This window comes from Musca domestica, unplaced genomic scaffold, assembly GCF_030504385.1.
Source record: "Musca domestica strain aabys unplaced genomic scaffold, Musca_domestica.polishedcontigs.V.1.1 4, whole genome shotgun sequence".
Taxonomy (NCBI): domain Eukaryota; kingdom Metazoa; phylum Arthropoda; class Insecta; order Diptera; family Muscidae; genus Musca; species Musca domestica.
This window is the reverse complement of record NW_026712328.1, coordinates 14028523-14042926: the sequence shown is the minus strand read 5'-3', so window position 1 is coordinate 14042926 and position 14404 is coordinate 14028523. Positions and strand designations below refer to the sequence as shown.

Sequence of the window (14404 nt, the reverse complement as noted above, 5' to 3'; positions counted from 1 at the left end):
CAAATATTTTTACCAATTACTTCTGCAAATTCTTATTCAAAATGATGAAATTCCTTGTAGATTTCTGGCAATTCAGGGTTTATTTAAAATAAAATCCAAAGCAAGTAATGCAACATTTGTCGGCTCTCGCTCAATGCTCGACGACGACTAATTCATCAACTCTTTTTGATACTTGACAATTTGACCTATTTCCGTTAGAAAATGTGGCATAAATCATCAAAACACTGAATACATTGAGGTACCCTGACATGGGGACTATAGAAAGACGTGGAGCTATATGGACAATGTTCTGCCACAGATGGTAGAATCTATAACGAACTCTGAATACAAAATATGAAACAATTCCATTAGAAACGTGGCTTAAATCGAAAAAATAGGTAGGTACCGTTATATGGGGTCTATACGAAAAAAGTGGGCCTGCCTTTCCTGTATTTAGTACTTGATATTGTAAACCAACAATAAGTATTTGTACTAAAAATAATCCACAACTCCTTCTATTTTTGGCCACCGTTAATATGAAGTCGCGACATAGTGCATCGTATGTTTGGCAGCTCGCTGCATTTTTTAATTTTCAGGTTAGGAATTATTATTTTCCATTTATATTTTATCACAACAGACTTAATGTTTTCTATTGTAAATGTAATATTTTCTATTGTATAAAAGATGTTAAGAGTATATATTTTCTATTGAATTAAAAACGCATTAAATAAAAAACAACCATTATTACTTTGAAAATCATTTATTTTCAATTATACCTTTTTATTAGACTATATTTGTATGAGAATAAATTAAATAAAATGTTGCGTCTGAGCGAAACAAATGCAGTCATAATGGGAAGTTATGTTTAAATATTTCGAAGTCATTCGAAATCACAATACAATACAGAAAGAACATAAATGGACATCTTATAACTTTATTGCACTGGAGCAAAATTATAAAAGAAATATAATTTGTAATTTGGGGTTTGATAAAAATTGTAGAAAATAGAAAAACGAATAATGTACGAAGAGATAATCATAATATTTTACCATACTTATTTTTTACATATAGTTTAAAGACAATTTACCTTCTACTCTCTACATTTCTTCAATGAGAAATCGCTGAAGGCCTGGACAAAAACTGTTTTAAATCTCAAGAGATTCAGCGACATAGAGTATAATACAACTTTTGTAATTTACGCTTCGACTTACATTGGTGATTGTGGTGGTGGTGATGATGATGATGGTGATTGTGATGATTACTATTGTTAAAATTGGTATTGTGTGAAAAAGTTGTGGAAACGTTTGTTACGTTATTTGTGGTTGCAGATTGTGTTTGATTGGAGTGTTGCGACTGAGAGTTATTCAGGAGCATATTGTAATTGGATCGAAATCGTTGCGACGATGATTGGTAAGATTGATAGTTAAATAAATGATTTGTATGATTTATATTTACAATTGAATTAGTCGCTAATGATGAGGAAGCCGAAAGAGTGGCTGAGCCAGCAGCACCTGCGGCGGCAACTGTGCTACTGTTTATGACGAGAGCGGCAGCAGCTGCGGCCAAACCACTTGTGGATGAGGTTGCAGCAGCCACAGCTGCTGATGCTATGCAATGCAATATGTGATTCTGTTGCTGCTGAGCGTGCTGATGATGTTGCATCTTTGACTGTTTGTGTTTATGTGACAGCTTGCTATGATTGTTGTGGAAATTGTGATGATGAAAGTGATTAGACCGCCTTCGGTGGTGGTGGTGATGATGATGGTGGCGATGTCACTTTTCTTCATTGGCCTGTATTTGAAGTTGAAGAGGATGCTGTTGCTCATTGTTTTGTACATTTGGTTGTGTTGCCACCTGAACCTGCTGTTGCATGGTCCCGGACTGTATTTGTTGATTTTGATTGTGAATGTGTTGGCAAAACGCTTGTAAAACTTCGAAATGGGTCATCAAATTGGCTGTTTGGCTATCATAGTGCAAATGTCGCGTTATCTGTGCACCTAAACGCCTGAGAAGATCCGTAAATATTTTTTCTTCTTTCCGAATCCAAGGTCGGCGGTCATCCTGTACTTGGTATGGAGTTAAATGTACGTGTATGTTTATAGCTGTAATGATTAGGTGCGACATTAGGTTACAAAATGTTTTCAATTGCATTTGTGCTATAAATACTCACCCATTCTAGTTAAAGTCTCTAGTAAGCTTCGGGATGTTATCCATGTATTCTTTTGACCGCCATGTCCACCATCCAACCAATACATATCTTTGATACGTGAAAGCAAACGTCCCATTGTACTATCGTCCGGAGTAAGGGTTTTTAAATAATGGAATTCATAAATGAACTGCGAATTCAAAAAATATGTTTTATTTTATATAGTATTTGCACCATACCATGATTTTAGTTATTGTTTATTATGCATGTATACTAGGTTTTAAATTTTAAGCTAAATTACATTTCCTTCGGTATAAAAACTTTCTCTTTCTTAAATTTCCATAAATTTTTGGACTGAGTTGAGTGTAGGCTTACAATTTTTATCAGGTAATACTCAATACCAGTTGAACTATCGGTCATTGTATAAAATATTGAAAGTATACTATCAACTTTTATTAATGTTTTATTTACATTCAAGAAATCGCACAACCAATAAGAAAAAAATATTGATTTTGAAAATAAAAACCTTTTAATCCGATGAATGGAGATTATATTTTAATGACCCTTTTTAAAAGAATCACATTCGTGTTCGTGTGAGATGAATAGTATAAAGTCTTCAATCCATATTACAAACTTTGGTTCATTCAAAAAATGTATTTCAAATTTAATTCATTTATAAATGTCTTTTTAGCAAGCCAAAACTAAAAGTTGGACTGATGATGATGTTTTTCAAAGTTTTGCAGAAGCATCAGGATGTTGAGGTAAGTTGATTGCTTCAAAAAGCCATACGCATTGATGCATATACTTTTACGTTGAAAAGTATATTAATATGCAGGGATTAAAACGTATTGGAACCTCATTCGCTTTAAAGCAAAAAAGCTTAATATAATCTACATCAAAGCAGAGAATTGAAGGAAATCTGCTAGGGATGTTTTCTTGAAAAATCAGCTGATTTGATTGCTAAAAATTATCAAATAAGTCACTTTCTCTTTGGAACAACCCTAGAACAGCTAGAAGATATGAAAGTGCTGTATATTTAAAAATTAATTTCATAAATATTACGCAACAGACATGTGGCACAGTTATTGTAAAAATTAAAAATAAATAAGCCTGACGTTTTCGATTTGATTATGGAGCAATTCTTCATTTTTTTTATATAAAAACACTAAAAATCTGATCATCGGTAAAGGTAAAAAAATCATTATTATAGTACGAGCCATGGTAAAACAATAAGGGTAAGCTCAATTGCTAAATTTAATTTTTTTTCTGGTGAAAACAACCTTGTCATTTTTTAAATAAAATCTTTTTTTCGTATCTAAAATATTTTCGTATGGCGAGTGACAGATTTTCAAAACTAACAGGGTGAGATGAAAATACTGCAACCAACTTCAGACTGCTGTCATTACTAAGCAACTCGTTCGACAGATGTTAAAATTATTCCAGTGACAGCTCATTATATTGTTTACAAGCGTATAAAAGTTTTTGCTGAGAAATTTCCACAAAAAAGTTATTCGAGATGGAATTCCAGCGTGATAGTGTGATTTCTCTATATTTGGTTGGAAAACCATAAGTGGTTATCGTTAGAGCACTCCAGCATTTAAATGTGAATAAATCTTTTGTGTCTCGTGCCATCGCTCGTTACTGTAATACTGGTAGCGTAGCCCAACGTCAAGGAATTGGACGGAAGAAAACATCAACATCAGCAGAAATGGAATGTGTCGAACTGCCGAATTTGGGCAGTGTTTTCTCCGATGAGAAAACATTCGTTGTCCAGCAGTTTGTAAACAAACAAAATGATCGTGTTTACTTGCCAAAGAGTACAGAAAATATGCACCGTCGGTTGGCCACCAGAACTCAAGCGCCGGCCCTGGTGATGGTGTGGGCCACCATAACAGCCGATGGTCGCTCTCCGCTCGTATTAATCGACCGTGACATCAGAATAAATGCCGAATATTATCGCGAAAATATTCTGCATGGTGTATTAAAGCCTTGGGTTTGCGTGCTCAGACCTTGGACATTCCGACAGGACTCAGCACCATCGCACTCCAAGAATGGTTACAAAATGAAGTTCCTCGCTTCATTTCCAGCGCACAATGGCCACCAAAATCTCCGGATACCAATCCGTTGGACTATTGTGTCTGTAGTATTTTGGAAAGCAAGGTTGGCACAAAAAAATACCAAAGTGTCGAAAACCTCCAGCAAGCGCTTCGCCGGGTATGGGCTAAAATACCACAGAGCAAAATTCGGCCAGCGTGTGACGGTTTCATTGGCCGTTTGAAGGCCATAATTCGTGCCAAAGGTGACCATCTCGAACAAATCTAAACCTATTCTAAAATTTGATGCTTTTCCCGTGTTTTTGCTCTCATTCAATAAAATTTAAAAAAATGTAAAAATTATGGCATTTGACTTTGTTGCAGTTTTTTTATCTCACCCTGTATAATATTTGAGGCAGATTTGCTGACCATACGCCGATATTACCGAATTAACATTTGCATTATCTATATTTTCACATCATTCTACAATTTTTTTATGTGCATTTGTGTGGCGAAATCAAATTACAACAATTTGGCATATTATGTTTCCACCAACTATCCTAATATAGGGTTACCTTAAACGGTATGTATGTATAAAGATATTACTACGTCTAGAATACCGTTCAACAGTCTAAGAGTACTATTCAACAAGGTTCTCGGATCGACTACTAACTAACAAGCTAGTAAATGTTATTGTTAAAGATAAAAATGCGATAAATCCTAAAATAGGTTAGGAAAAAAATATAATAAAATAATACTTATAAAGGTTACGATTTTTACACCGTTTATAAGGACTCACTTGATTGAGTACGACACAGCCTTTGCTGAAGCCGATCAAAATTAATTTTGACTTGTCTAGATTCAGGTTTTCACGCCACCACAAGGGATTGTTATGCTGTTGCGAAGACGACAATTGGGTCGGAGTTACTTGTTGTCGATGTTGTGACAAACAATCATTGCTGTTATTCAAGTTGTTGTAGTGAGGGGTTTTTTCATGATTTTGCTCAGATTGGGGGATGTTCTGTTGAGTTGGATTTAATGTAGACGCGGACGACGAAGGGTCACAAGGATTGTTAATTGATGTTGGAGTCGCCTCATTCGTGCCATTATCTGAACATTTGATAGTTCCACTAGTAGATGGGGAATTTACATCAGAGGAATTTGGAAATATGACGGCTCCATCGGCGTCAACAGTTACATTTTCTTGAACCTTCAAAAAAATATTTTATTACAATGTTCGTCTTCAAAAATTTTAAACGACATAAATACCTGTAAAATGTCTATGTCCATCTCTTGACTGCTATCACTAGCATTTGAAGAAGACGAAGACGAATCTGAAGACGCACTTGATAATGTAGATGAAACTAATGCAGCAGCGGCAGCAGCAGCTGCAACGGCGGCTGCTGCCTGTGCAGCTTGGTCTAGTATTTCATTTTCTGGTATTGATATCAGACGTTGAGATAAGTTTTGTAATAACCTATGGATGTTATATTGCATTATTAAAAAGAACGAATTCTTGTGAAATGATTATCAAACTTACTTTTCCAAATGTTGCAGCGCATGATTCATTGGAGTGTGATCCGGCACACCAGCATTATTTCCTCGCACAAAGTTATCAAAACAGCTGAATGTCTTAAATTCCATTCTTAAAATATACGAAAATAGGAAAAAATGTAACAAATATATCTTATGTATTGATTTGCATACATTATACATTTTTGTATTTATATTTTATCATTTGAAGCTTACAAGGCAGGACCCAAGCGCACATAAACATTATAAGTGAACGTATATATTTACCTCACAGGTCTCACTACTATAATGTGCGAACGTGGAAATGCTTCACGCAATAGAATGGCTGAATTTTCTAAATTGTATTTCATGTAACCCCGACTGTCGCGATTGGTTTCCATACTTTCTGGGAAATCCTAAAATGAAATGCAATTATTATATTATCTCTCGTTATATTGTTATGAGAAACAACTTCAAATACTTAGGTTAACTTTTGTATTGGCATATAACTTTACCTACCTGTACATCCCCACCAAAGTAGACAACTGCTGTAGAATCGTCCACATTTTGATTAGTTTGCCTTATTATTGGTGGACAATAAACTATATCGTTGGTTCTATTTTGGAACCCAGCAACAGAAAATATTCGAAATGGGCCAGCTGATGTGCTTGGTGTGCATAAACGATCCGCACTGCCACCAAGCATTACCTCAGAGTTCGTAACACGTTTTTGTAATTGATAAAAGTGTTCAATGGTTACCTAAAAAAAGATTGTCAAAAATATATCGTACATTTCATTTATATATTCAATTAGAAATCAGTTGCAATATTAAACATCTAATGCCTATTTGTTCGTTCAATAGTCTTCAACGTTATTCGTGCGTTAGGCTCAGCAGATTGACGGAAAAAATATTTTAAAAATGTGAAACAATGTCTGCAAAAATGTACAGAATGCGTCAAAACAAGAAAAAGGGGCTTTGAGTTCGGTCGGGTCGAACTTTTTATACTCCACCACTATGTTTATCAAAGTAAAATTAAATAATAAAAAGAGTTCACTATCTTAACATAGAATATCAAACTGTTTTGATTAAAATAAAAATATAACCCAATAGCGAAACCCATATTATCATCTAATTTCGTTGGAAATTGTGACAGAAATCTTCAAAATATTGGTATATTAAATGTAAGATGCTGCGTAATGATTTTTAGGATCTTTTCAGTCATAATTATTAACCATATTTTTGATAAATTATGGTCAAAGTTGTGATTTACCTTTTAAAATGTACCACAAATGACCACCACCAGATTTCATATATCGATGTCCGTAAATAAATATAGGCGCACAAATCACTTAATTTTTAATATACCTTGCTTACTGTTTATTTATTTAATTTATAAGTACGTGGGAGTAGTAGTTTATGAACTACTAAAGCATATAACTTTAATAGTAATCTTCTCCATAATCATCGTCGTCATAAACATCCTGACGACGACCACCACAACAGCCTACAAAACGGCTACGTGTATCATCGAGGCAAAGTTTTGTATCTTCCTTTAATTCTTTCAGTTTTACACGGACTTCCTCTCTCATGAGATTGTAACACATAGCCACTAGGCCCATTCCAATTAACATGTAAATAAAATTAATAGCTAATTTGGAGTGCTGTTCGGCAATAGACCTTTGCAGTTTTGTTACTGCATTGGGGTCAATCGTGGGGTCTTCTTGAACCTTTTTACTTGTTTCCGCTATGAGGGATCCTGTAACCAATGAAGCCCCTGGAACAAAATCACCAAATCCAATTTTACATAGCGACGTCATGCAGAAATAGAAGGAATTGAGGAACGACCATTTCTCCCAATTGGCAAACATAATTGTGCCAGTTAGAATGTAGAATATAATCACCCAAAGGCATGCTGTTGATGGCACTATGATTTTCTTTCGATGTAAACTTCTCAAACTGCCATTTTCCAAGGCCTCTAAACGATGATCCACAATGGAACGTTCGTGGGTACACTCATGTAAACTTCGATATAGAAACTGAAATGATCTAGCCAAAACCTTGCCCATATTTAGAAAATACAAAATGTACAATGGAATTCCAAACGTTGCATAAATGACGGTAAAACCTTTACCCCAAGGCGTACGTGGCACCATATTGCCATAGCCTATCATTGTTATAACAGACAGACAGAACATCAGAGCGGCTGGAAATGACCAAATATCAGCCGGCTTTCTATAATCATAGCCTTGCTTAATTATTGTGGCAATTTGCCTCTGATAATTTTGTAGAATAATGTCGGTGCTGTTTTGCCATGTTGGTTTGTCAAGGGTGTTATAGGTTTCGGTAATGTTCCACAATTCTTCGGCACATGTACTACGCAATCCAGAAACCTCTGCCTCTTTAGTGTCTACAGATTCACCTTCTATTTTCCTAAAGGAAAATGCTCCGCATATAGCATATATTACAATAAGAGCACCAACACCCACTTGGGTGCACATGAATGTAACAAAATTTCTGCAGCATTTCTTAAATCGTTTTCGGGGTCGATTGCTTGGCGATGAAGATGTATTTGAGGAATCTGGCTGACCATTTCTTTGACTTTTTGACATGGTTCCCACGATAGCTTGTCAAATTGGAAATATTTGACTTCTCAAAAGATATTTCCGTATATTTTGTATGTTTTTGTCTTGTTAAATACTTCTCCCTCCGTTTTAACTCAATATCTTTTTATTCAATTACAGATATCTAATTCTTCATTCCATTGCGTGTTTCTATAAATAATACTTATATTTGGACAATGAAGTGGAGATCTTTTGTATGAACAACAAGATACTGTACAAACGTTAAATGTCTACATGAGTGTGTTCGCTCTTTTGCGTTAGGGACTCTTTTTATTATATTACACGCGGATGTTGCGAACGAACTCACGTTCCGAATATTACTGACTGAAAACTCAAAAAATTATATCCATTCGGGTCATTGTAGATTTATGAGAGAGAGAGAGTAAATGGATGCAAATTTACAAAAATGAAAGAGCAAAATCTGTATTTAATAAAGATCAGAGAGAGTTTCTTCTTTTCACTAACAGTGCACAAGCATTGTTGAATATACAAATTGTTTGTTTTGAAATTAAATTGTTGACTTTATGGATGAAAATGTTACGTTTTCAATATTTTAAGATTGTCCACAAACATATATATCAAAATTTACGGCAAGCAAGGTGATCGTTGAAAGAGTTTAGAAGTGTTGCTGCAGGCCTTGACCAAGTAGAACTAGACTCGTTTCGGATTTGACTCCGGTGGGAACAAAGAATTTATGTGTACTAGACTTGTTCTAGATATGGATCCTACAGCTGTTGGAAGAAATTGGTGATGTTCCTTAATAACTTCTTTTGGTACTTGGCTCGTAACAAGGTATATATTCTTTAACTTTGAAATTGTATACTAATATATATCACATAGAAGATTTAGGGATTTGAAACTAATAAATGGCTAAAATAGGTATAATACCCATCGATCTACGCATGTTACTTAAATTTCATTTAAGAGTAAAAATTAAATGAAACAAATACCAAGCCCTTAATGTTTATATTTGTTTGCAACATTCTCAGACACTTCATTTTATTTGGTCGCTTCCAGCTGCATTTCACCAAAAATCTATGCACTTGGGTCATAGCATTATATTACATACAACTTATTTTATATAATCACAACAATAAAACAGAAATACGTCTGTTTGTTGATCTTCTGCAATTTGTAACAAACATTGACATGACACTGTTTTCATTTTATGTACCATTTGGCTTTTAAGTGCCAATTGTTGCACGTGGACTGCTATTTGGCTTACCATCATAATTAAACGTCGTAATTTATTTGTTTGCCACAAAACGCTACCCATGTAATAAAAGTTCTAATGCATCGACCGCATAGAACAAATCACTTTTTTTAATTCTAGAGTAATAATAACCTTAACAAACGTAAACAAATACTAATTGATATGTAGTTTTGACATATTGCCACATAACAGAGTCGACCACATTTCAGCAACGCCGCACCATTGTCATTAAGGAAAACAAGAACGTTGCGGTATAACTCCGAAAATGTGACGAAGAAAATTTCATAAAAAAGTGAAATTGAGTGTAAGCAGATTTATAAGGAATACATCACATTTTTCGTCTTTGACCCAAAAAACATGAAAATCTACATATATGAAACTGCATAAGAATTAGCGAAAAGCAACAAATATTAACTAATTATACTCAAATTAGATAAATTCTACTTGCTAATAGTTCGTTTACATAAACTATATTACTAATTTAATTTAACATATTACCCATATTGGTGTTATATATTTAATATATATATATTTTTTTAATAAAATAAATATTAAGAAGCAAAGGAAATGACGATAAGCAGAAAATGATCAGAAACATGGTACAATAAAAGTGGCATTGGAACTTTTATTATGGTAGTTTTGTTAAGTCCAAAAGATGTGTTTTGGTCGAAATAATTTTGAAAATTGTAAACTTCTGTTATTTATTATGTTTATGAGAAGCTACTCAACAAATAAAAAAGAGAAACTTCGATGTAAAAATCACCTGTTTTCCTGCAAGTACTTTGTTAAATTTTTGCAATACTATCAATAAAAAGGAAAAAAATATATAAAAAATTTCACGTCATCATAAAAAAGTTATTGTTTTTCTGTAAAATATACATTTTAAGAATGATCCGCAAAAAAAAGTATCGAAATGTAAGAGTGTGGTAAAAGTTAACCCATGGTGAAATTAAGAAGGTCAAGTCATTTCAAATGACTGACAAATAAGCATTCCCATCTCTGCATTTTCTGCAATTTACCTTGTCATATTTCTTCAAAAATAAATAGATTTTTATGTTTTCTTATACGACGTTATTCGGAGGTTTCATTCAACGTCATTCGGAGCGTTTTCAGCAATTTTTACAAATTTAAATAATTTTTCATTCAACATTTTTAATTTCAAAATTGGTTTGACAGTTCATTTTCCCAGCAGCTGAGTCGATGCGCCTACCTAGATTCTTCTACCATGATTGCATACAAAATCTTTACCCGGGTTAACACTGATAATTGACCAACCAATCAACTGTACGTTATCGTGAACCAATATAGAAAATACTACTTCGTGTGAGCGGTGCGTTAATCGTTTGCAATTGTTTATGTACGCTAATTTAAATACATATTTTTTAATTTGTGGTGAAGAAAATTGTACACACACGCAACAATCTTGGTAGGAACCTCGGCAGATTTTTTAACATTCAACGAATTTTTATGTAAAATTTGTCTTGAAGTTAACATACATATATATTGTAAGAATAATCACCAACATATATATCGAAATTTAACATATATCTAATATATATTTGCAGATAACGCATTTGTAATCCTAGTGGTTTTAAATTATCAATTCCATTGCATGTATGTAAAACAACTTCTCATAAAGAATTCAATCCGGCAATGAGCTCTACTGTAAACATGTTATTTAACTAATGTCATGTTTACGTTTGAACTTTTAGCAGGTTAAAGCTACTTAAAGAGGATCGATTTGAAGTATTGGTAATGGTTATGACAATTTTAATCCAAATTCTGTGTGCTAACCCATTTATATGTAAACGTACTGCAATGTTCAAAATTGTTAAAAGTGATTTACCATGATGATGATGCTTACTTCAAATTGAAAATATGTTAAAACTTGTATCAGACGATAAGGGTTTTACATATGTGTTGTCACCTTTATTATCCATGAGTATTTCCCTGTGTATGACTCATAATTCTTACAATCACACACTTGCAAATGTTTATTTATTTCCTTTTGTGATTATATTGAATATTCCAAAAAATATAATATTTAACGATGATTTCATGGTAAAATAAATAAAGGTAAGGTCGTTTCTAATAAGCATTCCCATCTTTTCATTTTCTGTAATTTAGATTTCATTGCATGGAAAGTAGGTTTATAAATGTACATTTTGACAATGAGATGTCTTTTTTACCGCAAATTTAATATTATATATTTTTACATGACAAATAAACAACACTTGATTAAAATATATTTTTTACGACGGAAAAAGGGCTAGCTGTGATCGAAAAAGTGCGTATGTACTTCACAACTAGAATTTCGCCAATGTATCACACGATGTGTGCAACTTCTACATATGGAAAATTTGACACTACATACGTCTTGTGAATTAAAATTTAATAAAAAAAATCCCATCACAATAGATAGATACGTCATTTATTTGACGTATAATCAAATAAATTGACTATCCGTTAAAGCGAAATCCATGGATTTCAATTGTTTATAAGTAAAATGAAAATCATTGGAATTGCGACATGTATGTAATGGAACCGAACGCTCAAATCCGCTGAATTTAATAAGTGCAAACTTTCATTATTGAACTCACATTTTTAACGACAAGCATAGTTAAGAAATGTATCGAAAAGAAAATATATCGAAATTTTAGTCAGAATAGACCAAAAACAATATTTTTGGAGTTTTGGCTACAAACTCATACGATGTTAACAGTTTCAGGCTTCTTCTGTGAACTTCACTGATAAAAACATGGTAGTGAAAGCGGTAACTTAGCATTCACTTCCTCGCTGTGGCTTTGTTCTCTGTACCCGACTGATACAAAAGAAATAATTGAATATTCTACGACAGTGGCGTCCCTGGCATCTTGCCGTCGCATCAAACCATTGTTACTCATATGACAGAGCTATGTGCGAGTGTACCAATCGATGTGGATGCACTTATGTATGTATGTCTTCTTTATGGTGCATTTGAGGCAAGCTAAGACACAAGAATCCATATTCGTACACAAACATCACACTTCGTATATTGTTGTTGCTACAGTTGTTTATGTTATACTTACAAATTTTTGTCGATAATGTCTCAGATACAAAAACGAGCAGAGTGCACAGTATTTACGCGCTAAAAAGTATGTAGCGATGAAGTAATGCTGCACTTGGCAAAAAATAATGTTTTATTTACTTTTTTTAGCGTCTACATAAAAAACCGTAGAAAGCGTTAAAGTGACGAACTTGCCAATTCAATCGACGCTATTTATATTAGGCACAAATCACTTATATATGGGAGAAGGATCTTCAAAATACCAAGTCATTCATCTTTCTGCTTACTAGTCCACTTAAATATTTGGATTATTTTAAATTATTTACAAAATTCTATTCGATTTTTATGTTTTTGCGTATTTTTAGCGAGCACCACTATCTCTTCCATTCCAGAGAACCCAGTCGCACTACAAATTAAAGCAACGGCGCCATAAAAAGTCTATGCTGAAAATTGTTCCCGAAGCCAGGTAGATTTTTGTTAAACGGCGCTCTTGTATTTTTCAAATTCGTAACGGTGTTATTGACGCAGTTGCCACAAAATTAAATAGAATAATATAAGAGAACAATCAAATTTTATCATTTTTCTATTGATGAAAACTTTTATAAGGAAAAAAAGGCATGGTAGAACCATAGACAAATAAAGATATAGACAACGAAAAGTTAGTTTTGTCTTTTTATCCAGGTGGCTCTCATCATGTTTTGCATAGTCAACATGCTGATTTACGCGTTCAACCCACTCGACTTCGAAAACACATTTTATCGTTTTTCAAGAATTTTACTTGATTATTCCGGAATTTTTTGATGTCATCACGTAATTTTCACATTTATTTTATTTTGGAACAATGTCCAACTGACAAATATCCTACAATTTTTGTTATTTTTAACGTTTTAGAAATCAAACCCCTGAAACCATATAGACGACATCTGCTGATTCGATTTTTTCGAAGATAAACGGTGAGAGCATTTCGTTGTCTATATTTTCATTTGTCTATGGTAGAACTAAGAAGGGAAAGTCATGTAATCATATGTTCACAATTTTTTCAAATTTATACATTTGACAACATCTCATTGTCAAAATCTATATTCATAAATCCATTGCATACACACAAAATCGGAGATTGGAACTGTTTTTTATGCCTTAAAATTTGACAATGTAAATTACAGAAAATGCAAAGCTGGGAATGCTAATTTAAAATGAGGCTACCTTTACTTCATTGTACCATGAAAAAGGCACATTCCTCTCCTACTACTTGATTAGTTCGGTTGTAAGTCCCGGGCTATGTTTTTAGGTGAACACTTACGTGATAGTTTCATGAAAATTAATTTTGAGAAATTATGGGTGTGAGGCTTAAGGTAAAAGTACATAAAGGTGTAAGTACATAAGAAGCTCGAAGTCATGGCTAGGCATATTTTGTGACATTTCATAAAGGGTTTACAAAGCCACAGTAAAATCCTGTCATCGTTTTCCATTATAATTTGACATTAATATGCATTGCAATGACTTCAAGCTTTTTATGTACCTTAAAGGTGAAAGTACATAAAAAGCTTGAAATCGTGGGTAGGAATATTTTGTGACATTTCATAAAGGGATTACAGAGCCGCAATGAAATCCTGCCGTCGTTTTCCATTATAATTTGACATTAAAAAGCCTAGCCATGACTTTTTATGTACTTGCACCTTAAAAGCTTTTTTGACTGGCTTAAGTCATCGACTGGCTTCTTCGTAGAGAACAAAAAGGTGTTTTAGGTTGACTTAGGCCACTTTATTCTTTTCCGAAGAAGCCAGCAGATGAGTTAAGCCAGTCAGAAAAGTGTTTTGTGTATACCCACCTTTAGGACGCGAGGCGTCAGGGAC

At 33.7% G+C, this 14404-nt stretch overlaps 2 protein-coding genes across 4 annotated transcripts; both read right to left on the bottom strand.

Annotated features, from left to right (window-relative positions):
* Window positions 1-720: 720 nt before the first annotated feature.
* On the bottom strand, window positions 721-12960 carry LOC101897301 (mitochondrial protein C2orf69 homolog). Of its 3 annotated transcripts, none has more exons than XM_020037991.2 (8): window positions 12574-12960; window positions 6190-6429; window positions 5959-6086; window positions 5699-5803; window positions 5428-5635; window positions 4958-5368; window positions 2150-2315; window positions 721-2081 (listed from the first exon to the last, which is right to left on the bottom strand). In XM_020037991.2, the coding sequence occupies exons 2-8, from the start codon at window positions 6373-6375 to the stop codon at window positions 1753-1755; spliced, it is 1533 nt and encodes a 510-aa protein (XP_019893550.1). In that variant the 5' UTR covers window positions 6376-6429; window positions 12574-12960; the 3' UTR covers window positions 721-1752. The 3 variants fall into 3 exon arrangements, with proteins under 3 accessions (XP_019893550.1, XP_011293918.2, XP_019893551.1); XM_011295616.3 differs by lacking the exon at window positions 12574-12960 and adding an exon at window positions 9518-9671; XM_020037992.2 differs by lacking the exon at window positions 12574-12960 and adding an exon at window positions 6942-7082.
* LOC101897977 (TWiK family of potassium channels protein 18) lies at window positions 7101-8479 on the bottom strand. The gene has a single exon (XM_005186859.4). The coding sequence runs from the start codon at window positions 8278-8280 to the stop codon at window positions 7111-7113; it is 1170 nt and encodes a 389-aa protein (XP_005186916.1). The 5' UTR covers window positions 8281-8479; the 3' UTR covers window positions 7101-7110.
* Window positions 12961-14404: the final 1444 nt, after the last annotated feature.